At 44.3% G+C, this 27,594-nt stretch overlaps 1 protein-coding gene across 1 annotated transcript; it reads left to right on the top strand.

Moving 5' to 3' along the window:
- Positions 1-3,110: 3,110 nt before the first annotated feature.
- Positions 3,111-27,305, top strand: LOC139555459 (membrane metallo-endopeptidase-like 1). The gene is made up of 24 exons (XM_071369164.1): positions 3,111-3,380; positions 5,916-6,210; positions 6,743-6,772; positions 7,113-7,172; positions 7,336-7,497; positions 7,669-7,749; positions 7,879-7,974; positions 10,501-10,619; positions 10,740-10,805; positions 10,906-11,040; positions 11,324-11,413; positions 12,031-12,167; positions 12,600-12,693; positions 12,996-13,124; positions 13,279-13,377; positions 13,996-14,079; positions 14,215-14,318; positions 14,429-14,487; positions 21,560-21,679; positions 21,825-21,958; positions 22,109-22,174; positions 22,318-22,413; positions 24,310-24,386; positions 24,480-27,305. The coding sequence occupies exons 2-24, from the start codon at positions 6,054-6,056 to the stop codon at positions 24,577-24,579; spliced, it is 2,295 nt and encodes a 764-aa protein (XP_071225265.1). The 5' UTR covers positions 3,111-3,380; positions 5,916-6,053; the 3' UTR covers positions 24,580-27,305.
- Positions 27,306-27,594: the final 289 nt, after the last annotated feature.

Here is a 27,594-nt window from a genome sequence, read left to right on the forward strand (position 1 = left end):
TTGCTCCCAAGGATGAACCAGACTTGTGGAGGTCAACAATGTTTTTTCTGAGGTCTTGGCTGATTTCTTTTGATTTTCCCATGATGTCAAACAAAGAGGCACTGAGTTTGAAGGTAGGCCTTGAAATACCTCCACAAGTACACCTCCAATTGACTAAAATTATGTCAATTAGCCTATCAGAAGCTCCTAAAGCCATGACATAATTTTCTGGAATTTTCCAAGCTGTTTAAAGGCACAGTCAACTTAGTGTATGCAAACTTCTGACCCACTGGAATTGTGACACAGTGAATTACAAGTGAAATAATCTGTCTGTAAACAATTGTTGAAAAAATTACTTGTGTCAAGCACAAAGTAGATGTCCTAACCGACTTTCCAAAACTATAGTTTGTTAACAAGAAATTTGTGGAGTGGTTGAAAAACGAGTTTTAATGACTCCAACCGTAGTATATTTAAACTTCCGACTTCAACTGTATGTTGACCAGGGCTTGTTAAGAGTGCTTTATGTGAGTTGACAAACCTGCAGAGCCATGTGTCTCTATATAGTATTAGACAGCAGTAAATCTGTAGAGGAAGAACCTAGTGGTTAATCACAGCAGAGCCAGAACATCAGGGGACAGAACATCAGCCCATGAATCTACAGCCTGACACCACCCTGACAGCAAGTCTGTAGGGACTAACGCTGTCACACCAGACAGACAGATAGACAGGCAGACAGGCAGACAGCCTCAACATTCACTCCTGTCAAACCATAATGAATGGGTTTATTTTACCCAGCTCTTAACCATGGAGGTAATCGTTGTTACGTTACCCCAGAACACACGTTTGTTTGGACCTGTCTACAGAGACAAATCGTGTTTGACAGACACGGGACTGAATGTATTTTTTTTAACATGGGATCGTATCAATTTAGTGACAGCATGACTTAATGGGATTCACATAAAACAATGCTAATTCTAAAGTTATGCAATGATAAGCTCATATATGGTGTGTTAGCTGGGGACATTCAGAGCAATAATCCTTTAGAATTCTGCAGGGATATAATTAATAAATAGCATAAAATGTGAAATCTGCAACTGATGATTACAACCATTATCATAGGCTTATGTAATATACTGTTATGTTCCAGCAAGAAATAAAACATTCCAGAAAAATAAATGGAACATTACATGGTGAAACATAAATAAATACATTTCTAGAATTGGAAGATAAATGATGGGGAAAAAACAGTCATCACAAATGTGCAAAATGGAGGACATTTTGTATGGAACTGAAAATTATATCATTTTGATTTGTTATATTAAAGAGACATAAATGTCCAGTATGTTCTTGATAAAAACAACAAGTGTCATTTATACTACAATCCAGGTGTCCCAATCTTTCAATTTCCCCCAGAGACCTACAGTATCTGCAATTCCCAACACAATTCAGATCAAATGAGAGTACTAGTGCAGCAGGCTTTTAGCAAGCTCATGCTAGCTGCTCCATCAAAAACATGACTTGACTTCATTCCTAATAGCCTAATTAAAAAGCTTTCAAAGCTTGTTTTTCAAAGTTCCTAATCAGTTAGACAGTGAAGCATTTACTTACGGCCTGAGCAAGCACAAACATACACTGCCTTAAACACTTTGAATTAATCTCTAATGATTGAATTTGAGCTCCTGCACTTGAATAAAATTAGCACACGCTTTTGCCGAGCACTGGGAGCAGTCTCCACTTCATACACAGGTGGAGTACAGAGAGCATCCAGACAATAATCTAATCAGACAATCAGACAATCAGCCATATAAGGATTAACAAGAATGACAAGCCATGTCTGGTAAACAGCTTGCTATCCCTAAGACGACTATCAACATACAATAGAGTACATATGAATGAGCTGCTGTTGACGGTCCTCTCTATTAAGTTAGCAGTGACACACATGTACACTGTATTGTTTAACTGAGTTACCATATGGAATTATGAAGTTAGGAAATGGGGACACTTACCCAGGGCATGAAAACAGGGGAACTTAAAAGCAACTCCTGGCCCCTTCTTTCCCGCTGAACCTGAAATCAAGACTGTTCAGGAAATCTCAGCGAAAAGAGACCATCATATTTCAATAAATTCTTGAATGCATAGAGCACATCATATTTATTAATGTAGCTATAGATGGTTCTGTCATTTGGGGGTTGAATGATTTCTAAGTTATAGGAACAACATTCCCTCCAACTAAATGATTCCAGAATTATAGAATATTTGACACAAGGACCCATTTCTAGTGGAATGGAATACAAATATTGCTGTGAGATCTGATACATATAGTTCCTATAGCCCTCTGTCTGTTTCACACTCCCCCAGCCATATGCACTATGTTGCCTATTTCTTTGAGTGCCACCTTGTGAATGAAGAAGGATGTTAGCTGGTCACAGTGTCTCCCACTATCTCTCTAATATCAGTTCATTACTGTGGTTAATCAGCCTGATAATGAGCCTGGGCGCCACGCCATTTCAATCTGACACCAGGGCAGGGTTCATGTCTCAGCCAGAAGCGACACCAGGCAGCAGCTAACTAACTTCCCACAAGCAGTAGTGCCCTCCCTGAGGCTGGGGCTGGAGGGTAGAGCCATGAGAGGGGAAACATGGTTTTAACCTGCTCATTCGGCCTGGGACACGAAGGAGACAATATTACATTCCCTACACTCCCTCCGCAGATTCCTGTAAGCCCATGCTTTTCTCCAGTTGCTCTCCCAGGCAGCTTCCCGTCTCTCAGCATCCCTTTGTCCTTTTCACTGATTCACTCAGCAGCTGGGAACCTTCAATAGAAACCTCTGTGAGAAAATGAAACACTGAGGAGGAAACTGATGCCTACTGCGATCTTCCTATCCCCTCTTCTGCTTCTCTCTCTCTCTTTCTCTCTCTCTCTCTCTCTCTCTCTCTCTCTCTTCCTCTCTCTCTCTCTCTCTCTCTCTCTCTTTCTCTCTCTAATGATGAGTCTCTCTCTCTCTCTCTCTCTCTCTCTGTCTCTGTCTCTCTCTTTCTCTCTCTGTCCCCCTCCCAACAGCCTTCTTCTCCTCAGGATTTCTTATTATCACTGTCACTATCTCACTGGCAGCCTGCTATCATCTCTCCCTATACCCCTCCCCTCCCTCCATCTCTCACTCTTTCACCCCCCCTCTCTCTATCTCTATCTCACTCCCTCCACTCCCTCTCTCACTCTCTCACTCTGTCTCTCTCTCACACACCCTCCCTGAGCTGCGAACTAGACCAGATAGTCTCTCCAGGATCCAGTTCCACAGCCTCATTTCTCCACACACCAGCTCTGGGTGACAGCTCAGTAGGGGTGTCTGGGAAATACAGCTTGCTGTAAGGGACGTCTCAGGGAGTTCTACTGACCAGATACAGGTAAGGAGCACTGCCTCACAGGCACTCCCTCGCTACACACCTCTGAACACCTTGTACCAGGACAGGTTCATACACAGGTATACCTTCATAGCTTCAGCTTTTCATAGGATTTAAACTGGAGTCTTATTTGTAAGATCTTTGCTGGTCATTTAATTTAGATTACAAAATATATGTCTCATTTTGCTCCCAGTCAGATAACACTTTTCTGTTCTATTTTGAATGAAACTGTATCATGTGTGTCGACTACCATATGGATTATTTCGACCATGAATGCTATGTTTGTGCATCCAACAAATACCTCCAAAGCCACCTGAAATGTCATTTTAGCAAACTACTAGAAATATTCCAATGTTATATTTTCAATGTACTTATACAGTTATAAACAAAGCAATATGTGTAGACGTGAGTATGTTAGACTGTTCATACACTGTTCACACTGTTGACCTGACACACAGGCACTAATCACTGGCACAGAGTTGAGAGTTTAGAAAAGTAGCTACGGTACCAATCACCGAACATGTCATCCAAACTAATGAGAAAATATCTTTAGAGAAAGGAACATTTTAATCCATTACATTTCCCACCCGAAGGTTTCCTTTTGACACATACAGATCCACACCATAACACTGCTCACTAAGTGAAACGCTGCGCATGGTGCTCAAGTCTCATGGCTCATGGCCTAAATAGAAGGACTCTTTTCTAGATTACTAAATCTAATCTATTCTTCAAGACGTATGAGGGTAATACCTATATCAACGGAATTGAATGCATAAATGAGCACCACCATTAGTGAGAAAACTGATTTAGAAAAAGGTCCTTGATGATGACAATACAATCAAATCACTATTAGAAATCAAATATGCAATATCTAAATATATAATATCTAAATATCTAGCCCTCCTCTACCCCTCCATCCTCCCCTCATCTAGCCCTCCACCCCCCCATCCTCCCCTCCATCCTCCCCCTCCCCTCCTCTCCTCTACCCCTCCATCCTCCAACTCCTACATTCTCCCCCTCCATCCTCCCTCCCCTGCATCCATCCTCTCCCTCCATCTTCCCTCCCCTCCTCTACCCCTCCATCCTCCCTCCCCCTCCATCCTCCCCCACCTCCATCCTGTCCCTCCATCCTCCTGTCCTCTACCCCTCCATCTGCCCTCCCCTCCATCCTCCCCATCCATCCTCCCCTCCTCTACCCCTCCATCTTCCCTCCCTCCCCTCCATCCTCCCTCCTCTTCATCCTCGTCCTCCATCCTCCCCCCTCCCCCCAGTCATCCATCACAGCAGTGCCAGACATGTGCCCATGAGTATTCATCAAGAGGAGTTACTGGGGCACAGCGACATGCACCTCTTATTTACAGCCCTGCCTCCTGTCACTCCTAATAGAGGTAATCTAGAGAAAGTGTGCAACAGGCTGGTATTGGAGGAGGCTGGTATTGGAGGAGGCTGGTATTGGAGGAGGCTGGTATGGGAGGAGGCTGGTATGGGAGGAGGCTGGTATTGGAGGAGGCTGGTATGGGAGGAGGCTGGTATGGGAGGAGGCTGGTATGGGAGGAGGCTGGTATTGGAGGAGGCTGGTATGGGAGGAGGCTGGTATTGGAGGAAGCTGGTATGGGAGGAGGCTGGTATGGGAGGAGGCTGGTATGGGAGGAGGCTGGTATTGGAGGAGGCTGGTATGGGAGGAGGCTGGTATGGGAGGAGGCTGGTATTGGAGGAGGCTGGTATTGGAGGAGGCTGGTATGGGAGGAGGCTGGTATTGGAGGAGGCTGGTATGGGAGGAGGCTGGTATTGGAGGAGGCTGGTATCGGAGGAGGCTGGTATCGGAGGAGGCTGGTATGGGAGGAGGCTGGTATTGGAGGAGGCTGGTATTGGAGGAGGCTGGTATGGGAGGAGGCTGGTATGGGAGGAACAGGTGCCGATAAGTGAATAGATGCAAAGTGATGCCGAAAGGTATTAGTAATTGAGGGTTTGTTCCCCAGAAATGCTCATTTGCAATATTGTGTTCAAATAAACCATTGCAATGAATAGGAAATATTGCTCTGGAAGCATGTTGTAGAGAAGTGTACAGCCAACTGTAGAATTATAAAGGGCCACATTACACCTATTCAGTTAGGTCTATAATTTTTTTTAAATCTAAATGCACAAATGCATAATTACATTAAAAATGCTTTAAGAAACCCATTTTATATCTAACATAGGCCTAAAAGGACCACTTGCAAGGCTAAAAATGTCTCAAGTCTAATTTAACAAATATTACGCTATGTCCCAACCTCGTAATTTCCTGAAAATAGCGAAGTACCCCACACAAAATCACAATTTGTCATGCAGTGTCAGCTAAGGCTGGTTCAATACCACATCACAGCAGCAGTCAAGGGAACACCATGTATTTGACACGCAAAATCATTTCATTACAATGTTGCGCAGTAATGGAACCATGGAAATGTGTGATTGATGAGACTATTAGCATAGAAAGGAGACACTTTCATATGGAGAAGAGATATATCAAAGGTTCAACTATGTTTTTCTCACTCGCTCTAGGTCACTTGAGCGACTGGCGTTGCACTGCATCAGTTTACACAGCCCACTCACCCACAGGGAGGCACCGCACGCTCTCTGGCTGTACCCCGTTCCTGTCACTCTCCACACTACTTTTCCAGAGAGCCCGGAGAGCTGAGAATGGGCAAATCCGAAAGCCAAATGGATATCATGGAAAAATCTACCAAACCAGGGAAGCGTCGTTGGACTGTTGCAGAGACTGGGCTGTCTGTGCTGTTGTTGCTGGTCAGCTGTGCCCTGGCTGGACTGATAGTCCTCTACACATCGGCTCTGAGAGGTAGGCTCAACCCAGTTACAATCAAAATATAAATAGAGTTTGACCTCCACTAATTACACTCACCTCACTGGAAATGAGTGAAGAAATACCATAACATGTGTGATGTTTCAGGTGTTTATGTTATGATTAGTATTGTTTGAAAGCACATTCAAGCAGTAGGTTATTAAAATAGGAGAGTAACAGAAAACGTTATTAGCATCTTTTGACAACTATTCCAGAGTGTTTTGTGAAATCTATAGGCAACCAATTTTCAGAAAACAATTAGGCAACGCATTCTAGTCTACTGTACTAGCAGTGGAGGCTGCTGAGGGGAGGAGCGGCTCATAATAATAGCCGTAACGGAGCAAATGGAATGGCAACAAACACATGGAAACCATGTGTTTGATGTATTTGATAATATTCCACTAATTCCGCTCCAGCCATTACCACGAGCCGGTCCTCCCCAATGAAGGTGCCACCAGCCTCCTGTGTGTACTAGGTACAGTAACTGCTCTGAACAAGTGTTTGTAATGTCTTTTCATCTCCAATGCAGAGCGGTCCAATAGGAGCTCAGTCACTGAGGGTGAGTCTTGACACTTGAGTTGAAATACTGTATGTGTTTATATGTTATAGGATACGGTACGATGTAATCTGGACAGAGGATGATCCCCTCTTAATTCCCTCTGCTGCTTCATCAGCAATGTCGGACAAAAGCGAGAGAACAGAGTCATTGCTGATGCAGCCATTTCAGAGAACGAACAGACAGACAGACAGACAGACAGACAGACAGACAGACAGACAGACAGACAGACAGTATCAAGCAATGATTTGCCAGAGAAATCTAAAATCCCTTGATGCTGCTGCTAATAAATTCCTACTCTCTGCCAGGAATGACAATATTATTTATTTTTTGATGTTTTCAGGGCAGAAGTATCGTTCTGGCCCCAGCAATGTTTGCACAACTCCTGAGTGCGTCACAGCAGGTGAGCAGTTCCGCCTGCGTATGGGGTTGTCCGTCCTCCAAAAACAAAACTCATCACTCAATTTTATATCAACTTAACAGATAACTGCATCATAATATTCCCTTTCCTTCTATGTTATTCACATTCTCCCCTATCCATCCTCCGCTGACTTTACCCTCCACAGCCGCTCGTCTCTTGCAGAACATGGATGCGACGGTGGAGCCGTGTCAGAACTTCTACCAATATGCTTGTGGGGGCTGGCTGGAGCGTCATGTCATCCCAGAGACCAGCTCCCGGCACAGTGTCTTCGACATCCTCAGAGACAGGCTGGAGATTGTACTCAAAGGTCAGACAGCGACATGTTTCCATAGGAACCTCAGGGTCAGCCATTGTGCGGGAAAAGAGACCTATGCTCAGATACGGTGTTTTTTGCAGGATCAAATCTACTTTCTGTGTTAGATCACATCACTAGACAGAATGAGGTACATTTTTGTTTCTGTCGGTCGTCTCCTCACAGGAGTTTTTGAGACTGATAGTGATCAGGACCGTGACGCCTTCAAGAAGGCCAAAACTCTCTACAGCTCCTGCATGAATGAGAGTGAGTAGGGATCCTCTCAACCAAACTTGGTCTCGGAATCAGCTGCATACCCTGTAACATTCATTAACAGTACTGTATGTAAGATTGACTGACAGTGTGTTGCTAATAGTGTCATGTTGTCTTCTGTAGCTCTCATAGAGCAGCGCGACTCCCAGCCGCTCATGCATCTCATTGACAGCATAGGAGACTGGCCTGCTGCCTCGGAGGACTGGAACAGCACTACTGGTACTGACACACACACAGTCTTGTATAACTTACCATGTGGGGACACATGTGGGGACACATAATTCAGTCCCATTCAAAATCCTATTTTCTCTGACCCCTAACCCGAACCGTAACCCCAAAACCTAACCTTAACCCTAACCCCAAACCTAACCCTAGCTCCTAACCCTGAACCTAAAACTAACCCTAGCTCCTAAACGTAATTCTAACCCTAACACTAATTCTAACCTTAACTCTAAACGCCCTAGAAATAGCGACTAACAAAAAGTGCCGTCTAACAAAAAGTCCCCAGTTGGTCCAAAATTTGTTAGTTTACTATTGTTGTGGGTACTTCTAGTCCCACATCCACCAACTGAAATGATGAGTGATATGATTGTGAGTGACATGTGACATGGTCATCCAGGCGTGCCCCCCTGGCTCTACTGAAGGGCAGTCAGGTGTAGTGACGACGACGGGGGGGGACGGGGGGGACGGGGGGGGGTGGATGTGTTGAGTGGGCAGCTTCCCAATCAGGACTGTGACTGATTCTTAAAATAGACCGTTTTTCTCTGCACTAAACCTGACTGTCGCCAGTGTAATCAAATGTAGGTTCTCAAACAGAATTTACAATGCGGAAGTGCATCTGGTGCATCTGCACAGACAGATTTATGACTGCACTGTAAATCTGCGGCAGTGGCCATCTAAACTTGGCTGTGTGAGAGGTAGTCAGTCTACTCTCTGCCAACCAGATGTTGAATGTTAGATTTAATGTAGATTTAATGTATACAACCAGTCAAAAGTTTGTAAACACCTACTCATTCAAGGGTTTTTCTTGATTTTTACTGTTTTTTTACATTGTAGAATAATATTGAAGACATCAAAACTATGAAATAACACATATGGAATCATGTAATAACCAAAAAAGTGTTAAACAAATCAAAATATATTTTATATTTGAGATTCTTCAAAGTAGCCACTCTTTGCCTTGATGACAGCTTTGCACACCCTTGGAATTCTCTCAACCAGCTTCATGAGGTAATCACCTGGAATGCATTTCAATTAACAGGTGTGCCTTGTTAAAAGTTAATTTGTGGAATGTCTTTCCTTCTTAATGCATTTCAGCCAATCAGTTGTGTTGCAATAAGGTAGGGGTGGTATACAGAACATAGCCCTAATATGGACCAAGTCCATATTATGGCAAGAACAGTTCAAATAAGCAAAGAGAAACAACAGTCCATCATTACTTTAAGACATGAAGGTCAGTCAATACAGAACATTTCAAGAACTTTGAAAGTTTCTTCAAGTGCAGTCGCAAAATCCATCAAGTGCTATGATGAAACTGGCTCTCATGAGGACCGCCACAGGAATGGAAGACCCAGAGTTACCTTGGCTGCAGAGGATAAGTTCATTAGAGTTAACGGCACCTCAGATTGCAGCCAAATAAATGCTTCACAGAGTTCAACTGACAGACACATCTCAACATCAACTGTTCAGAGGAGACTGCCTGAATCAGGTCTTCATGGTCGAATTGCTGCAAAGAAACCACTACTAAAGGACACTAATAATAAGAAGAGACTTGCTTGGGCCAAGAAACGCGAGCAATTGACAATAGACCGGTGGGAATCTGTCCTTTGTTCTGATGAGTCCAAATTTGAGATTTTTGGTTCCATCCGCCCTGTCTTTGTGAGATGCAGAGTAGGTGAATGGATGATCTTCGCATGTGCGGTTCCCACCGTGAAGCATGGAGGAGGAGGTGTGATGGTGTGGGGGTGCTTTTCTGGTGACACTGTCTGTGTTTTATTAGAATTCAAGGTAAAATTACCCAGCATGACTAGCACAGCATTCTGCAGCGACACACTATCCCATCTGGTTTTCACTTAGTCCCACTATCATTTGTTTTTCAACAGGACAATGACCCACACATCTCCAGGCAGTGTAAGGGCTATTTGACTAAGAAGGAGAGTGATGGAGTGCTGCATCAGATGACCTGACCTCCACAATCACCTGACCTCAACCCAATTGAGATGGTTTGGGATGAGTTGGACCGCAGAGTGAAGGAAAAGCAGCCAACAAGTGCTCAGCATATGAGGGAACTCCTTCAAGACTGTTGGAAAAGCATTCCAGGTGAAGCTGGTTGGGAGAATACGGAGAGTGTGCAAAGCTGTCATCAAGGCAAAGGGTGGCTATTTGAAGAATCTCAAATATAAAATATATTTTGATTTGTTTAACACTTTTTTGGTTACTAAATGCTTCCATTTGTTATTTCATAGTTTTGATGTCTTCACTATTATTCTACAATGTAGAAAATAGTAAAAATCAAGAAAAACCCTTGAATGAGTAGGTGTTCTAAAACCTTTGACTGGTAGTGTATTTGGATTTGTTTAACACTATTTTGGTTACTACATGATTCCATAGGTGTTATTTCATAGTTTTGATGTCTTCACTGTTATTCTATAATGTAGAAATAGAAAATCCCTTGAATGAGTAGCTGTATCCAAACTTTTGACTGGTACTGTATTTATGTTTAATTGTTTAATTGTATTATCCCAGAGGAGTCCTGGAGCCTGGAGGACACTCTAGCCACCCTCATCTCTCGTTACCACAAGAAGGTCCTGCTGGATATGTATGTGTGGACTGATGACCGTGACTCCCGGCGCCACATCATCTACGTAAGGACAGTGTTTGAATACGCAATGTTCCAAAAGTTTAGTGCTTGTGTTTTTTTATTAAATCTTCCCCCATTCTGATTGGGTGGTAAGAAAACTAACAAGTCTGTTTTTATTTTACAGATTGACCAGCCAGGACTAGGAATGCCATCCAGAGAGTATTACTTCAATGATGGAAACTACAAAAGGGTACTTTCATAAACAGTATTGTGTATTAATGTACTGTTAATGTCATTGCACTGGAAAAGACAAGGTCATCTTTGCGTGTATGTGTCATGTGGCTCTTTAGGTTCGAGAGGCCTACCTGCAGTTCATGGTTTCCATGGTGAGGATTGCCCGGGAAGACAGGAACTTGACCCAGGAAGATGATCGTGTGGTGGAGGAGATGGTGCAAGTGCTGGAGCTGGAAACAGATATCGCAAATGTGAGTGTCAACCTGCCACAACAGGAACTGGAACTGTGACAGAAGTTAAAAAGAGACAGGAACACAAATGAGGTGGATTTACCCCCTCTTATTAAATGAATTAGTCTTCAACAAGAAACTTCTAATAGAGACGGATGAAATCAACTATACTGTACTACATGTCATCTGCATGTTAAAAACTTGAATAGATCAACATTATGGCTAAATACAGTGTTTGTCACCTTACACTTCAATACATCAGACATGACTGTAGGCCTGTGCTTTCTGTCTTGTCATGTCAAAGGCCACATCCCCCGCAGAGGATCGTCAAGATGTCACGATTCTCTACAAAAAGATGACCCTGACTGAGCTGCAGGAGTCCTTCAATCTCAACGTAAGTGCTTCAACTCTAGTGATTTCAAGTGGATACGACTGGAGCCCTAAATCTAATGGCATTGTCCTTATAAAGTAGAGAAAGCCTTATACTATATATATATATTGTAGCGAATTCAGGGGGTAGCCACGACTGGGACTCGAGGCCGTGTCCAGCGACTGTCAAGCCAACACCTTAACCATTACGCTCAGAGGTCCAAACCCCTTGATGATCTTGCTAGGTGTTGGTTTACGTTTGAGTCATTTAGCAGACGCTCTTATCCAGAGCGACTTACAGTAGTGCATACATTAAGGTTGTTACATTACCCCCTTCCGTCGGGAGAGCGTGTTCCCACGCTTCGCTATACCAAGTCCCTCACATGTACACGCCTTTCCGATGGCCTCACAGGCACAATCCCACTTCTGACACCAATGTAGTAAATTTGGGGGGTTGCCTCGACCGGGACTCAAACCTGGGTCCAGCGACTGTCAACCCAACATCTTAGCCATTACGCCAAGAGGTCAGAGCTTCTTGACGAGGTCGCTAGTTGTTAGGTTATGCACTTGTTAATGCACTTGTAGATTGCAGAGCAAGCCTCAGACTAATATTACTAACAAAAACAATGCTATTTCTTCCAGGGTTTTAACTGGACAAGGTTTGTGCGTGGTGTGTTGTCCAACGTGGCTGTGAAGGTAGAGCTGGAAGAGGAGGTGGTGGTCTATAGCTCCCCTTACCTGGAGAAGATGAACAAAGTGCTCTCCAAACACACTGTCAGGTCAGAGCTGATGATGTGTAGACCATAGTTCAAATTTGCCTCTATCAATATTTTATCTACTGTGATTTATCATGTGAGTCATGCAGAACGGTACACTCTTAGAAAAAAAGGTGCTATCTAGAACCTAAAACAAAAGGGTTATTCGGCTGTCCCCATAGGAGAACCCATTGAAGAAACCTTTTTGGTTTCAGGCAGAACTCTGTTGGGTTCCATGTAAAACCCTTTCCCCAGAGGGTTCTAAAAAGAAACCAAAAGAGTTCTACCTGGAACCAAAAATGGTTATCTTATGGGGACAGCCGAAGAACCCTTTTGGAAACCATTTTTCTAAGTGTAGATTTGTGGTTGCATCATCTAGCGCTGTGTGTTACGTACAGTATATCCATTGGTTGAGTGATTGAGTGACATTATTGGGTGAAATGTCTCCTCCTCCAGAACCATGCAGAACTACCTCACCTGGCAGGTTGTCATGGAGAGAGTCAGCAGCCTTAGTCGCCGCTTCAAAGATGCCAGGGCACACTATAAAAAGGTGAGACAGAGATATGAGCACATCTAGGAGCACCCTTAGGGCTCCATTCAATCCATATTGTGGAAATTCAGCATTACATTGTGAGTGAAATTTAAAGACAATGTTCCTGCGACAGCGAAGAATTCATTCACGGTAAACGCTGCATGCTTATGTCGGCTCAATTGGAAATTACCTTAAAATGTATATTGCGCAATCTGTAACACTTCAATGATACAGATTTAATGAGCCCTTAGAAACAAACACATTGAAAAGCTCATTCATGTATAAACGTGTGGCAACTGACGGTCTGTCTGTGTGGTCAGGCCCTGTATGGGACGACCATAGAGGAGGCGCGGTGGAGAGACTGTGTGCGTTACGTCCAGGGCAGCATGGAGAACGCAGTGGGGGCTCTGTATGTGCGAGAGACCTTTGCTGGCGAGAGTAAACGCATGGTGAGTCACTCGTGTAGACAGGATGCAGACAAAACAGGAAAATCTGCTCCGGCTTCTATAATCACTGTCACTACAGCAGTTTAGTCTGCACTTTGTGTGTGTGTTTGTGTTTGCTTTCCCTGTAAATTAATATACTATCTCTTTGTGTGGGCAGGTTAGTGACCTCATCAGTAAGATCCAGGAAGCGTACGTGGAGACGCTAGAGGAGTTGAGCTGGATGGATGACCAGTCTAAGGAAAAAGCAAGAGAGAAGGTACAAACATAGTATTGCAAACAAACATACAATGTACAGCTAGCTGCAAAATAATAGAAACAAATTCATAAAGTGTCTTAATAGGATGTTGGGCCACCACCAGCTTCAAGGCACCTTGGCATAGATTCTACAAGTGTCTGGAACTCTATTGGAGGGATGCGAAACCCTTCTTCCACAAGAAATTCCATCATTTGATGGTGGTGGAAAACACTGTCTCAGGCTCCGCTCCAGAGTCTCCCAGAAGTGTTCAGTTGGGTTGAGATCTGGTGGCTGAGACGGCCATGGCATAAGGTTTACATCATTTTCATGCTCATCAAACCATTGTGTCCACTTGTGCCTTGTGGATGGGGACATTATCATCCTATAGGGGCATGGCCATGGTAGCCAAAATAATGGCCTGCACAGCATTTTTATACATGACCCTAAGCATGATGTTAATTGCTTTAATTAACTAATGGAAACCACACCTGTGTGGAAGCACCTGCTTTCAATACACTTTGTATCCCTCATTTACTCACGTGTTTCCTTTATTTTGGCAGTTACCTGTACATCATCAGTGTTTTGAATATGTAAAAGAAAGAACTGACCAGCTGAGTGTTCTACTGCTCTATGTTACAGGCCATGGCCATTAAGGAGCATATTGGCTATCCTGACCACATTCTGGAAGAGAGCAATCTGAAGCTTGACCAGGAGTATGCCCACGTATGTCTGTGAGACCTGCCCACACATTAGCACCTTTGGGCCTCAAAGGATTATGATAAATCCTCCTTTTCAGAGTGAAATGGATGTACAAATTGTTGTCTAGATTGTTTCTGATGATCTGGTCTCTGTCTGCAGCTGAACTTCAGTGAGGAGAACTACTTTGAGAACGTCCTTGAGAACCTGCAGGCTGAAGCACACAAGAGTTTGAAGAAGCTGAGAGAGCCGGTCGACCCGGACATGTAAGATACCTCCATTTAGCCTCACGTAGACACACGTGAACATAAACACATGTACACATTCCACATTCCCTCTTAAATGGTGAGGTCTATATTCTAGTGTTTTTTTCTAGGTGGATCATTGGTGCTGCTGTGGTCAATGCTTTCTACTCACCAAACAGAAACCAGATAGGTAATATGACAACAGCCAACACACTGGCTGCATCGTTCGTCATCCATCTGAAGTTATCTATCGCCGGCCAATCCTGACTTAAGGATATCCCTTACTAACAATAATTGTGACTACAGTATTTGTTTCTATACTAGCAAAGGATTTATTTCTTACAAATTCTTGAATGATTGAAAAATAGTCTACTCCTGATTTAAGAAATGATGTGAATGCATGCAGCTTGCAGCTAACTGGAGAAAATCAAAGGAATTTTGAATATGGACTCGTTTGCATTTGGTTGTAATAATATTGCATTACATACAGAACATGAAACATTACATTGAACATTTCTTCCCCTGAACCATCGTGAAATATTACACAACTCTTCAAGCCATTCCTTTGGGTCTATTTGTAGTCTTACTGAAAGCTGACAGACAGACCACCTGGTGACTATTATGGTTTGGCTCTGATGTGAGTGCTATGCTGTGTGAAGTTTCAAGTTTTAATGTCACATGCAGTACAGTGAAGTACAGTGAAATGCCTTTCTTGCACGCTCCAAACCCAACAATGCAGTAATCAATATCAATATACCACTAAAAATAACAAGGTAGTCAAAAACACACAATAAATCAAACATTTAAAATGTGAAGAACACAAGAAAGTAAGAAGTCAGTTCCAATACCATATAATTGTATAGGGGTAAGGTGACTAGGCATCAGGATATGAGAAATAGAGTAGCAGCAGTGTAAATGGTGACTGTATGTGAGTGCGTGTGTGTGTAGGGTTTATATGTGTGCATTGGAATGTCAGTTTGAGTGTGTAGAGTCCTGTGAGTGTGTATAGACACAGTGCAAAAATAGTCTCAAATAGTCTGTTTAGCTATTCTGTTAGCTATTTAACAGTCTTATGAGCCCATATGTATGAGCCTTTTCTGTAGGTATGAGCCTTCTCTGTAGGTATGTGCCTTCTCTGTAGGTGTGAGCCCTCTCTGTATGTGTGAGCCCTCTGTAGGTATGAGCCCTCTGTGTAGGTATGAGCCCTCTGTGTAGGTATGAGCCCTCTCTGTAGGTATGAGCCCTCTGTAGGTATGAGCCCTCTGTGTAGGTATGAGCCCTCTCTGTAGGTATGAGCCCTCTGTAGGTATGAGCCCTCTGTGTAGGTATGAGCCCTCTCTGTAAGTGTGAGCCCTCTCTGTATGTGTGAGCCCTCTGTAGGTATGAGCCCTCTGTGTAGGTATGAGCCCTCTGTGTAGGTATGAGCCCTCTGTGTAGGTATGAGCCCTCTGTGTAGGTATGAGCCCTCTGTGTAGGTATGAGCCCTCTGTGTAGGTGTGAGCCCTCTCTGTATGTGTGAGCCCTCTCTGTAGGTGTGAGCCCTCTCTGTAGGTGTGAGCCCTCTCTGTATGTGTGAGCCCTCTCTGTATGTGTGAGCCCTCTCTGTAGGTGTGAGCCCTCTCTGTATGTGTGAGCCCTCTCTGTATGTGTGAGCCCTCTCTGTATGTGTGAGCCCTCTCTGTAGGTGTAAGCCCTCTCTGTATGTGTGAGCCCTCTCTGTATGTGTGAGCCCTCTCTGTATGTGTGAGCCCTCTCTGTATGTGTGAGCCCTCTCTGTATGTGTGAGCCCTCTCTGTATGTGTGAGCCCTCTCTGTATGTGTGAGCCCTCTCTGTATGTGTGAGCCCTCTCTGTATGTGTGAGCCCTCTCTGTATGTGTGAGCCCTCTCTGTATGTGTGAGCCCTCTCTGTATGTGTGAGCCCTCTCTGTATGTGAGCCCTCTCTGTATGTGAGCCCTCTCTGTATGTGAGCCCTCTCTGTATGTGAGCCCTCTCTGTATGTGAGCCCTCTCTGTATGTGTGAGCCCTCTCTGTATGTGAGCCCTCTCTGTATGTGAGCCCTCTCTGTATGTGAGCCCTCTCTGTAGGTGTGAGCCCTCTCTGTATGTGAGCCCTCTCTGTATGTGAGCCCTCTCTGTATGTGAGCCCTCTCTGTATGTGAGCCCTCTCTGTATGTGAGCCCTCTCTGTATGTGTGAGCCCTCTCTGTATGTGTGAGCCCTCTCTGTATGTGTGAGCCCTCTCTGTATGTGAGCCCTCTCTGTATGTGAGCCCTCTCTGTATGTGTGAGCCCTCTCTGTATGTGAGCCCTCTCTGTATGTGAGCCCTCTCTGTATGTGTGAGCCCTCTCTGTATGTGTGAGCCCTCTCTGTATGTGAGCCCTCTCTGTATGTGTGAGCCCTCTCTGTATGTGTGAGCCCTCTCTGTATGTGAGCCCTCTCTGTATGTGTGAGCCCTCTCTGTATGTGAGCCCTCTCTGTAGGTGTGAGCCCTCTCTGTATGTGAGCCCTCTCTGTATGTGAGCCCTCTCTGTATGTGTGAGCCCTCTCTGTATGTGAGCCCGCTCTGTATGTGTGAGCCCTCTCTGTATGTGAGCCCTCTCTGTATGTGAGCCCTCTCTGTATGTGAGCCCTCTCTGTATGTGTGAGCCCTCTCTGTATGTGAGCCCTCTCTGTATGTGAGCCCTCTCTGTATGTGTGAGCCCTCTCTGTATGTGAGCCCTCTCTGTATGTGTGAGCCCTCTCTGTATGTGAGCCCTCTCTGTATGTGAGCCCTCTCTGTATGTGAGCCCTCTCTGTATGTGAGCCCTCTCTGTATGTGAGCCCTCTCTGTATGTGTGAGCCCTCTCTGTATGTGAGCCCTCTCTGTATGTGAGCCCTCTCTGTATGTGTGAGCCCTCTCTGTATGTGTGAGCCCTCTCTGTATGTGAGCCCTCTCTGTATGTGTGAGCCCTCTCTGTATGTGAGCCCTCTCTGTATGTGAGCCCTCTCTGTATGTGTGAGCCCTCTCTGTATGTGAGCCCTCTCTGTATGTGTGAGCCCTCTCTGTATGTGAGCCCTCTCTGTATGTGTGAGCCCTCTCTGTATGTGAGCCCTCTCTGTAGGTGTGAGCCCTCTCTGTATGTGTGAGCCCTCTCTGTATGTGTGAGCCCTCTCTGTATGTGTGAGCCCTCTCTGTATGTGTGAGCCCTCTCTGTATGTGTGAGCCCTCTCTGTATGTGAGCCCTCTCTGTAGGTGTGAGCCCTCTCTGTATGTGAGCCCTCTCTGTATGTGAGCCCTCTCTGTATGTGTGAGCCCTCTCTGTATGTGAGCCCTCTCTGTATGTGAGCCCTCTCTGTATGTGAGCCCTCTCTGTATGTGAGCCCTCTCTGTATGTGAGCCCTCTCTGTATGTGAGCCCTCTCTGTATGTGAGCCCTCTCTGTATGTGTGAGCCCTCTCTGTATGTGTGAGCCCTCTCTGTATGTGTGAGCCCTCTCTGTATGTGTGAGCCCTCTCTGTATGTGTGAGCCCTCTCTGTATGTGTGAGCCCTCTCTGTAGGTATGAGCCCTCTCTGTAGGTATGAGCCCTCTGTATGTGTGAGCCCTCTCTGTATGCGTGAGCCCTCTCTGTATGTGTGAGCCCTCTCTGTATGTGTGAGCCCTCTCTGTATGTGTGAGCCCTCTCTGTATGTGAGCCCTCTCTGTATGTGAGCGCTCTCTGTATGTGAGCGCTCTCTGTATGTGAGCCCTCTCTGTATGTGAGCCCTCTCTGTATGTGAGCCCTCTCTGTATGTGAGCCCTCTCTGTATGTGAGCCCTCTCTGTAGGTATGAGCCCTCTCTGTATGTGTGAGCCCTCTCTGTATGTGAGCCCTCTCTGTATGTGAGCCCTCTCTGTATGTGAGCCCTCTCTGTATGTGAGCCCTCTCTGTAGGTATGAGCCCTCTCTGTATGTGAGCCCTCTCTGTATGTGAGCCCTCTCTGTATGTGTGAGCCCTCTCTGTATGTGAGCCCGCTCTGTAGGTATGAGCCCTCTCTGTAGGTATGAGCCCTCTCTGTATGTGTGAGCCCTCTCTGTATGTGTGAGCCCTCTCTGTATGTGTGAGCCCTCTCTGTATGTGTGAGCCCTCTCTGTATGTGTGAGCCCTCTCTGTATGTGTGAGCCCTCTCTGTATGTGTGAGCCCTCTCTGTATGTGAGCCCTCTCTGTATGTGTGAGCCCTCTCTGTATGTGTGAGCCCTCTCTGTATGTGAGCCCGCTCTGTATGTGTGAGCCCTCTCTGTATGTGAGCCCTCTCTGTATGTGAGCCCTCTCTGTATGTGTGAGCCCTCTCTGTATGTGAGCCCTCTCTGTATGTGAGCCCTCTCTGTATGTGAGCCCTCTCTGTATGTGTGAGCCCTCTCTGTATGTGAGCCCTCTCTGTATGTGAGCCCTCTCTGTAGGTATGAGCCCTCTCTGTATGTGTGAGCCCTCTCTGTATGTGAGCCCTCTCTGTATGTGAGCTCTCTCTGTATGTGAGCCCTCTCTGTATGTGTGAGCCCTCTCTGTATGTGAGCCCTCTCTGTATGTGAGCCCTCTCTGTAGGTATGAGCCCTCTCTGTATGTGTGAGCCCTCTCTGTATGTGTGAGCCCTCTCTGTATGTGTGAGCCCTCTCTGTATGTGAGCCCTCTCTGTATGTGTGAGCCCTCTCTGTATGTGAGCCCTCTCTGTATGTGTGAGCCCTCTCTGTATGTGTGAGCCCTCTCTGTATGTGTGAGCCCTCTCTGTACAGTGAGGGAAAAAAGTATTTGATCCCCTGCTGATTTTGTACGTTTGCCCACTGACAAAGAAATGATCAGTCTATAATTTTAATGGTAGGTTTATTTGAACAGTGAGAGACAGAATAACAACAAAAATATCCAGAAAAACGCATGTCAAAAATGTTATAAATTGATTTGCATTTTAATGAGGGAAATAAGTATTTGATCCCCTCTCAATCAGAAAGATTTCTGGCTCCCAGGTGTCTTTCATACAGGTAACGAGCTGAGATTAGGAGCACACTCTTAAAGGGAGTGCTCCTAATCTCAGTTTCTTACCTGTATAAAAGATACCTGTCCACAGAAGCAATCAATCAATCAGATTCCAAACTCTCCACCATGGCCAAGACCAAAGAGCTCTCCAAGGATGTCAGGGACAAGATTGTAGACCTACACAAGGCTGGAATGGGCTACAAGACCATCGCCAAGCAGCTTGGTGAGAAGGTGACAACAGTTTCTGCGATTATTCGCAAATGGAAGAAACACAAAAGAACTGTCAATCTCCCTCAGCCTGGGGCTCGATGCAAGATCTCACCTCGTGGAGTTGCAATGATCATGAGAACGGTGAGGAATCAGCCCAGAACTACACAGGAGGATCTTGTCAATGATCTCAAGGCAGCTGGGACCATAGTCATCAAGAAAACAATTGGTAACACACTACGCCGTGAAGGACTGAAATCCTGCAGCGTCCGCAAGGTCCCCCTGCTCAAGAAAGCACATATACATGCCCGTCTGAAGTTTGCCAATGAACATCTGAATGATTCAGAGGACAACTGGGTGAACGTGTTGTGGTCAGATGAGACCAAAATGGAGTTCTTTGGCATCAACTCAACTTGCCGTGTTTGGAGGAGGAGGAATGCTGCCTATGACCCCAAGAACACCATCCCCACCGTCAAACATGGAGGTGGAAACATTATGCTTTGGGGGTGTTTTTCTGCTTAGGGGACAGGACAACTTCACCGCATCAAAGGGACGATGGACGGGGCCATGTACCGTCAAATCTTGGGTGAAAACCTCCTTCCCTCAGCCAGGGTATTGAAAATGGGTCGTGGATGGTTACTCCAGCATGACAATGACCCAAAACACACGGCCAAGGCAACAAAGGAGTGGCTCAAGAAGAAGCACATTAAGGTCCCGGAGTGGCCTAGCCAGTCTCCAGACCTTAATCCCATAGAAAATCTGTGGAGGGAGCTGAAGGTTCGAGTTGCCAAACGTCAGCCTCGAAACATTAATGACTTGAAGAAGATCTGCAAAGAGGAGTGGGACAAAATCCCTCCTGAGATGTGTGCAAACCTGGTGGCCAACTACAAGAAACGTCTGACCTCTGTGATTGCCAACAAGGGTTTTTCCACCAAGTACTAAGTCATGTTTTGCAGAGGGGTCAAATACTTATTTCCCTCATTAAAATGCAAATCAATTCATAACATTTTTTACATGCGTTTTTCTGGATTTTTTTGTTGATATTCTGTCTCTCACTGTTCAAATAAACCTACCATTAAAATTATAGACTGATCATTTCTTTGTCAGTGGGCAAACGTACAAAATCAGCAGGGGATCAAATACTTTTTTCCCTCACTGTATGTGAGCCCTCTCTGTATGTGTGAGCCCGCTCTGTATGTGAGCCCTCTCTGTATGTGAGCCCTCTCTGTATGTGAGCCCTCTCTGTATGTGTGAGCCCTCTCTGTATGTGTGAGTCCTCTCTGTATGTGTGAGCCCTCTCTGTATGTGTGAGCCCTCTCTGTAGGTATGAGCCCTCTCTGTATGTGTGAGCCCTCTCTGTATGTGAGCCCTCTCTGTATGTGAGCCCTCTCTGTATGTGTGAGCCCTCTCTGTAGGTATGAGCCCTCTCTGTATGTGAGCCCTCTCTGTATGTGAGCCCTCTCTGTATGTGTGAGCCCTCTCTGTATGTGAGCCCTCTCTGTATGTGTGAGCCCTCTCTGTATGTGTGAGCCCTCTCTGTATGTGTGAGCCCTCTCTGTATGTGTGAGCCCTCTCTGTATGTGAGCCCTCTCTGTATGTGAGCCCTCTCTGTATGTGAGCCCTCTCTGTATGTGAGCCCTCTCTGTATGTGAGCCCTCTCTGTATGTGAGCCCTCTCTGTATGTGAGCCCTCTCTGTATGTGAGCCCTCTCTGTATGTGAGCCCTCTCTGCCGCGTGCCCCGGTGTTCTGTCTCACTGCCACTTTAACCTCATTGAGAATAATGACTGGCGGTAATGCTTTCCGCTGTTGATAGAATGGATCTAGTTTCAGGCTCCAGTGCACACAGGCTTTGTGGCTAAAAGAGATGGGGTTGGGGCGCAAGCCACAATGAATTCCACTCAGACAATGCCGCAAACACATGGACTGGTAATGTCCAGTGATGATTAGTCAGATATGAAGCTGAAATTCTGTTTAATTGGCTTGCTCCTAAGGTTGCAAAATGATAGACTCTCTTTGTTCATTTGGCCTGATCTGTTCTCTGTCCATTTCTCTCTGTTCTTTATCCTAGTATTCCCTGCAGGTATCCTGCAGCCTCCTTTCTTCAGTAAGCAGCAGCTCCAGGCCCTGAACTTTGGAGGAATAGGGATGGTCATTGGACATGAGATCACCCATGGATTTGATGACAATGGTGAGGCAGTCCTCATATTTATAGTCACTGTCCATGTTTGTGTCCAATGTGTTGCACAATGATGATTAGTATAGAGTATTAATTCATGGGGAAATTTAAATGAGACTGCATCACAATTAATTCCACGTTTTATCTTTCAAAACAGGCCGTAATTTTGATAAGGATGGTAACATGCTTAACTGGTGGAGTAATTATTCTGCTGAGCACTTCAAGGACCAATCACAATGCATGGTGCAACAATATGGCAACTTCAACTGGAAACTCGCAGGCGGACAAAATGTGAGTTTCCCATTGTAGCAGAAGGATAGGAAAATCAAACATTTATTTGGGTGTACTGACTAATACTTCATTTTAGCTTCACTAGAAAAGATTATTGACGATGAATGATTTTTTGTGAGTGTGTTAATGACTGTCTCTGCGTGACCCCAGGTCAGTGGAATTAGCACTTTGGGGGAGAACATCGCTGACAACGGAGGAGTTCGGCAAGCCTATAAGGTGTGACACCCTCACAAAACCCATTCAATCCCCACAACACAATGAAAACACGATGAACCACTTTCTAACAAAAATTGATTTCTGATTTAAATAGTATCTCATTTATATTTGACATTTGAATGTTTTTGTGTATTTGTGGTCAGGCCTACATGAAGTGGATGGAGAGAGAAGGTGAAGAGCATCGTTTACCTGGTCTGGACATGGACCACAAACAACTTTTCTTTCTTAACTTTGCCCAAGTGAGTAAACACCACTTTAAAGGGATACTTCGGGATTTTGGCAATGAGTCCCTTTATCTACTTTCCCTTGTTGATACCATTTTTATGAATCTGTGTCCAGTAAGAAGGAAGTAAGAGGTAGTTTCGCGAGCCAATGCTTACTAGCGTTAGCACAATGACTGGAGGTCTATGGGTATCTACTAGCATAAAAATGTTAACCACGAGTTCATCTGGATCTGGGGAAGTAGATAAAGGGCCTCATTGACAAAATCCCAAAGCATCCCTTTAATAAATGTAGTTGTCTGGAGTAGACCACTGTTTCTCAACCTTTATTGCATAAAACTTACACTACATGACCAAAAGTATGTGGACAACTGCTCGTCGAACATCTCATTCAAAGCTCATGGGCATTAATATGGAGTTGATCCCCCCATTTGCTGCTATAACAGCCTCCACTCTTCTGGGGACTTTCTTCCATTCAGCCACAAGAGCATTAGGGAGGTCGGGCACTGATGTTGGGCATTTAGGCCTGACTCGCAGTCAGCGATCCACAAAGTTGGATGCACAGAATCATCTAGAATGTAATTATATGCTGTAGCATTAAGATTTCCCTTCATTGTAACTAAGGGGCCTAGCCCAAACCATGAAAAACAGCACCAGTCCATTATTCCTCCTCCACCAAACTTTACAGTTGGCAATATGCATTGGGGCAGGTAGCGTTCTCCTGGCATCCGCCAAACCCAGATTAGTCCGTCGGACTGCCAGATGGTGAAGTGTGATTCATCACTCCAGACAACGTGTTTCTACTGCTCCAGAGTCCAATGGCGGCGAGCTTTACACCACTCCAGCCAATGCCGACATTGGCATGGTGATCTTAGGCTTGTGTGCGGCTGCTCAGCCATTGAAACCCATTTCATGAAGCTCCCGACGAACAGTTCTTGTGCTGACGTTATTTCAAGAGGCAGTTTGGAACTAGTGAGTGTTGCAACCGAGGACAGAAGATTTTTGACGGTCCCGTTCTGTGAGCTTGTGTGGCCTACCACTTCGCGACTGAGCCGTTGTTGCTCCTAGATGTCTCCACTTAACAATAACACCACTTACAGTTGACCGGGGCAGCTCTAGCAGGGCAGACATTTTACAAACTGACTTGTTGGAAAGGTGGTATCCTATGACGTGCCATGTTGAAAGTCACTGAGCTCTTCAGTAAGGCCATTCTACTGCCAACATTTCCTATGGAGATTGCATGTCTGTGTGCTCAATTTTATACAACTGTCAGCAACGGGTGTGGCTGAAATAGCCAAATCCCCTAATTTGAAGGGGTGTCCACATAGTTGTGTGTATATATAGTGTATATTACCACCCTTCCTCCACTGCTGTTCACGGACCATTGAGAAACGCTGGTCTAGAGACCACTGACAACGAAGCCCCAAAACTGTATATTTTCCTAAATACTTGGGTTTTAATAAATAAACAGTTGGACCAAAGGGTTTAAAACTACCCCAGATAATTATATCAAGCTACCTACCTAGGGGTCCAGAATATTTTGCCAAAATAAAGACCACTGCGGTACTGTGCCAGGGAAAACAATGCCAGAGCAAAGCCAGACTAGTGTTTGACAGTCTTCATCCAAAACCAGGTCAAAGCTAAAGTCAAGCATAATCCCTGCTGGGATTATTCAGTTGGGCTGTCGAACAGCGCCTTGGAAAAAAAGACTTGGTACCCCTTAAGGTGTTCTCTCTGGCATATCATGTTCCTCATCATTTTATGGTTTACATTCAGTCCCAAAATATCTTCACTTGTAAAATATGAACAGGTGTAGTTGAGAAAATAAATGTGTTATGGGCACAGTAATACTGTATCTGCTTTTATTGTGTCAAAATTGAATTCATGAATTAGTGATACATCTTCCTCCTCCAGGTATGGTGTGGTGCCTATCGGCCTGAATATGCCAGCCAGTCCATCAAAACGGACTCCCACAGTCCCCTGGAATACAGGTAACGACCAACTGTAAAAATGTAGCGTTTGGCTATTCCAACCTATTTTCTGTCATTAATCTGTTAACACTCTTTACCTATCTTCTCTCACAGGGTGCTTGGCTCCCTACAGAATTTTGGAGCATTCTCAGAGGCATTCCAGTGCAAAACGGGTACTCCCATGAACCCTGAGATAAAATGTCGGGTGTGGTAGCCAGTTCCTGCCTTCTTCTACTCTTGTTAATTATTTCTTGACTGGGGCAACTGAACAAAAGAACATGCTTAACAACCACAGAGGCATCCTGCCTTAGAGTATGTCTGATAGATTTACATGGCAGAAGATAACATAGATATTTACACAAGTGTTTTAACAGTGTGTAAATGCAGAATACAGTTTATATATGGACTGGATGACTGACCAAACTACACCTTAGTATCACCACTTGAAGCAGATTAAAACTACGATTAGACAGGAAAAACACTTGCAAGGAGTATGTGCTTATATGGCTACTCAGCTTGAAGATGTTGTCTGTGGGTGAACAGTTTTACTTGTGGTTTTGTTGTATACACTCTCAGGAAAAAATATTCTGGGTAGAACCAAAAAAGGTTTCTATACTTGCTTCATATATGGCACCCCTAAAGGTTCTATATAGAGCCTTTAGGGATTGTTCTTCACTGAACCAAAATTGGATCCATATAGGGTTCTAAATGGAACCAATTTTAGTTCAGTGAATAAGAATAAGGGTGCCATATATGAAGCAAGCATAGAACCCTTATTGGTTCTATCCAGAACCTTTTTCTCTAAGAGTGTACATGTATGAATGTGAAGCTCCACTGTGGGTGGTCAGTTGATACATGAATAGTCGGGAAAATGTAGGACATTCCTAAGATTGTGTAGAATAGGTTTCAGCCGAGCTGGCTTTCCATGCTTTAACTGACTTTTTGAAGAATTTCCTAAACAACTCTTTGTGCTTTATTGTCAAGTCATTCAGGTGGCAAATCCACAGCGCTTTCAAGCCCACATATTTAGTGGCTTAAATCTATGTGCACCGAGTATCTTTAGGCACCGTGTTGCCTTGTACGATCCTGTCTGATATGAAACATTTGTTTTTCAAGACATTTTTCCACGAAGCAAGAGGTAAAGTGAATAATAACACACTAGTTGAATCAACGTTTTTTCCACGATGAAATTACATGGAACCAACGTGGAATAGATGTTGAATTGACGTCTGTGCCCAGTGGGAAGTTTCTCATTACAGTCTGACTATGAAATGAATAAAGGCTCTGTGAGAAAATGTAGAGCAGCGGTGAACTAGAGCTGGCTTGGCTACGTCACTCTTTGAAATAAAGCAATTTACCTGAAGACAGACTGTTAAACATTTGCAGCTTTAATCTTATATGAACATTTAGAAAATCTAAAAAGGATGGCTTAAATTTTTTGCTAAAACATACACTACCGTTCAAAAGTTGAGTCACTTAGAAATGTCCTTGTTTTTGAAAGAAAATCAATTTTTTTGTCCATTAAAAAAACATCAAATTGATCAGAAATACAGTGTAGACATTGTTAATGCTGTAAATGACTATTGTAGGTGGAAAAAGCTGATTTAAAAAAAAAAAAACTTTCTTCTGAAACTCGTCAGTCTATTCTTGTTCTGAGAAATGAAGGCTATTCCATTCGAGAAATTGCCAAGAAACAGAAGATCTCGTACAACGCTGTGTACTACTCCCATCACAGAACAGCGCAAACTGGCTTTAACTAGAATAGAAGGAGTAGTGGGAGGCCCCAGTGCACAACTGAGCAAGAGGACAAGTACATTAGAGTGTCTATTTTGAGAAACAGATGCCTCACAAGTCCTCAACTGGCAGCTTCATGAAATAGTACCCGCAAAACACCAGTCTCGATGTCAACAGTGAAGAGGCGACTCCGGGATGCTGGCCTTCTAGGCAGAGTTCCTCTGTCCAGTGTCTGTGTTCTTTTGCCCATCTTCATCTTTTCTTTTTATTGGCCAGTCTGAGAAATGGCTTTTTCTTTGGAACTCTGCCTAGAAGGCCAGCATCTCAGTCCCAACTTGCTCAGTTGTGCACCGGGGCCTCCCAGTTCTTGGGGATTCGATCTAGCAACCTTTCGGTTACTGGCCCAACGCTCTAACCACTAGGCTACCTGCCGCCCCAATGCTGTGTAGTACACAGCGTTGTATGAGCTCTTCAGTTTCTTGGCAATTTCTCGCATGGAATAGCCTTCATTTCTCAGAACAAGCATAGACTGATGAATTTTAGAAGTTATTTGTTTCTGGCCATTTTGAGCCTGTAATCGAACCCACAATTAGTGATGCTCCAGATACTCAACTAGTCTAAAGCAGGCCAGTTTTATTGCTTCTTTAATCAGAACAGCAGTTTTCAGCTGTGCTAACATAATTGCAAAAGGGTTTTCTAATGATCAATTATCCTTTTAAAATGATCAACTTTGATTAGCTAACACAACGTGCCATTGGAACACAGGAGTGATGGTTGATAATGGGCCTCTGTACGCCTATGTAGATATTCCATAATAAATCTGCCGTTTCCAGCTACAATAGTCATTTACAACATTAACAATGTCTACCCTGTATTTATGATTAATTTTATGTTATTTTAATGGACCAAAAATGTAATTTTCTTTCAAAAACAAGGAAATTTCCAATTGACCCCAAACTTTTGAACGGTAGTGTGTATAAATGTGAAATCTACAAATATGTAATTGCTTGGAAAGTAGCTTAAAAGACTTGCTAGGCTAGCACTGTTTTCTTTGAGAGTTATAGTGATGATCTGCCACGGAGTGATCAGTATCTTATTTATGATAGATACTCAATACACGGTCACAACTGTAAGTTGAAACTAAGTGATTTTAATTACTGTATGTCTTGTGTTACATTTCAGAGATAAACATTTGATCAACCAGTGTTCCTTATTTCAGAGCATTGGGCCTTATGAGGATATGGTCAGAAAGGAACATTTAGAGGTACATTTCAAAAAGGTGCACAGAGAAGTCTTTAAGTGTATACAAAGCTCTATGTTTTCTGCATAGAAAAAAAGAACTGAAAACTGTTCCCAACATCCCGTAATAGAGTCATGGGTTTGGACTAGCTAGTGACTTAATGAGGAATGTGTAGTCATGCCTCAGCTGCATGACGTCCCACCTGTAAAACAAGACATTCTCTGAGGAAGGAAACCTCTACATACACATGGGGCC

Source organism: Salvelinus alpinus, chromosome 2 (assembly GCF_045679555.1).
Source record: "Salvelinus alpinus chromosome 2, SLU_Salpinus.1, whole genome shotgun sequence".
In the NCBI taxonomy this organism is placed as follows: Eukaryota; Metazoa; Chordata; class Actinopteri; order Salmoniformes; family Salmonidae; genus Salvelinus; species Salvelinus alpinus.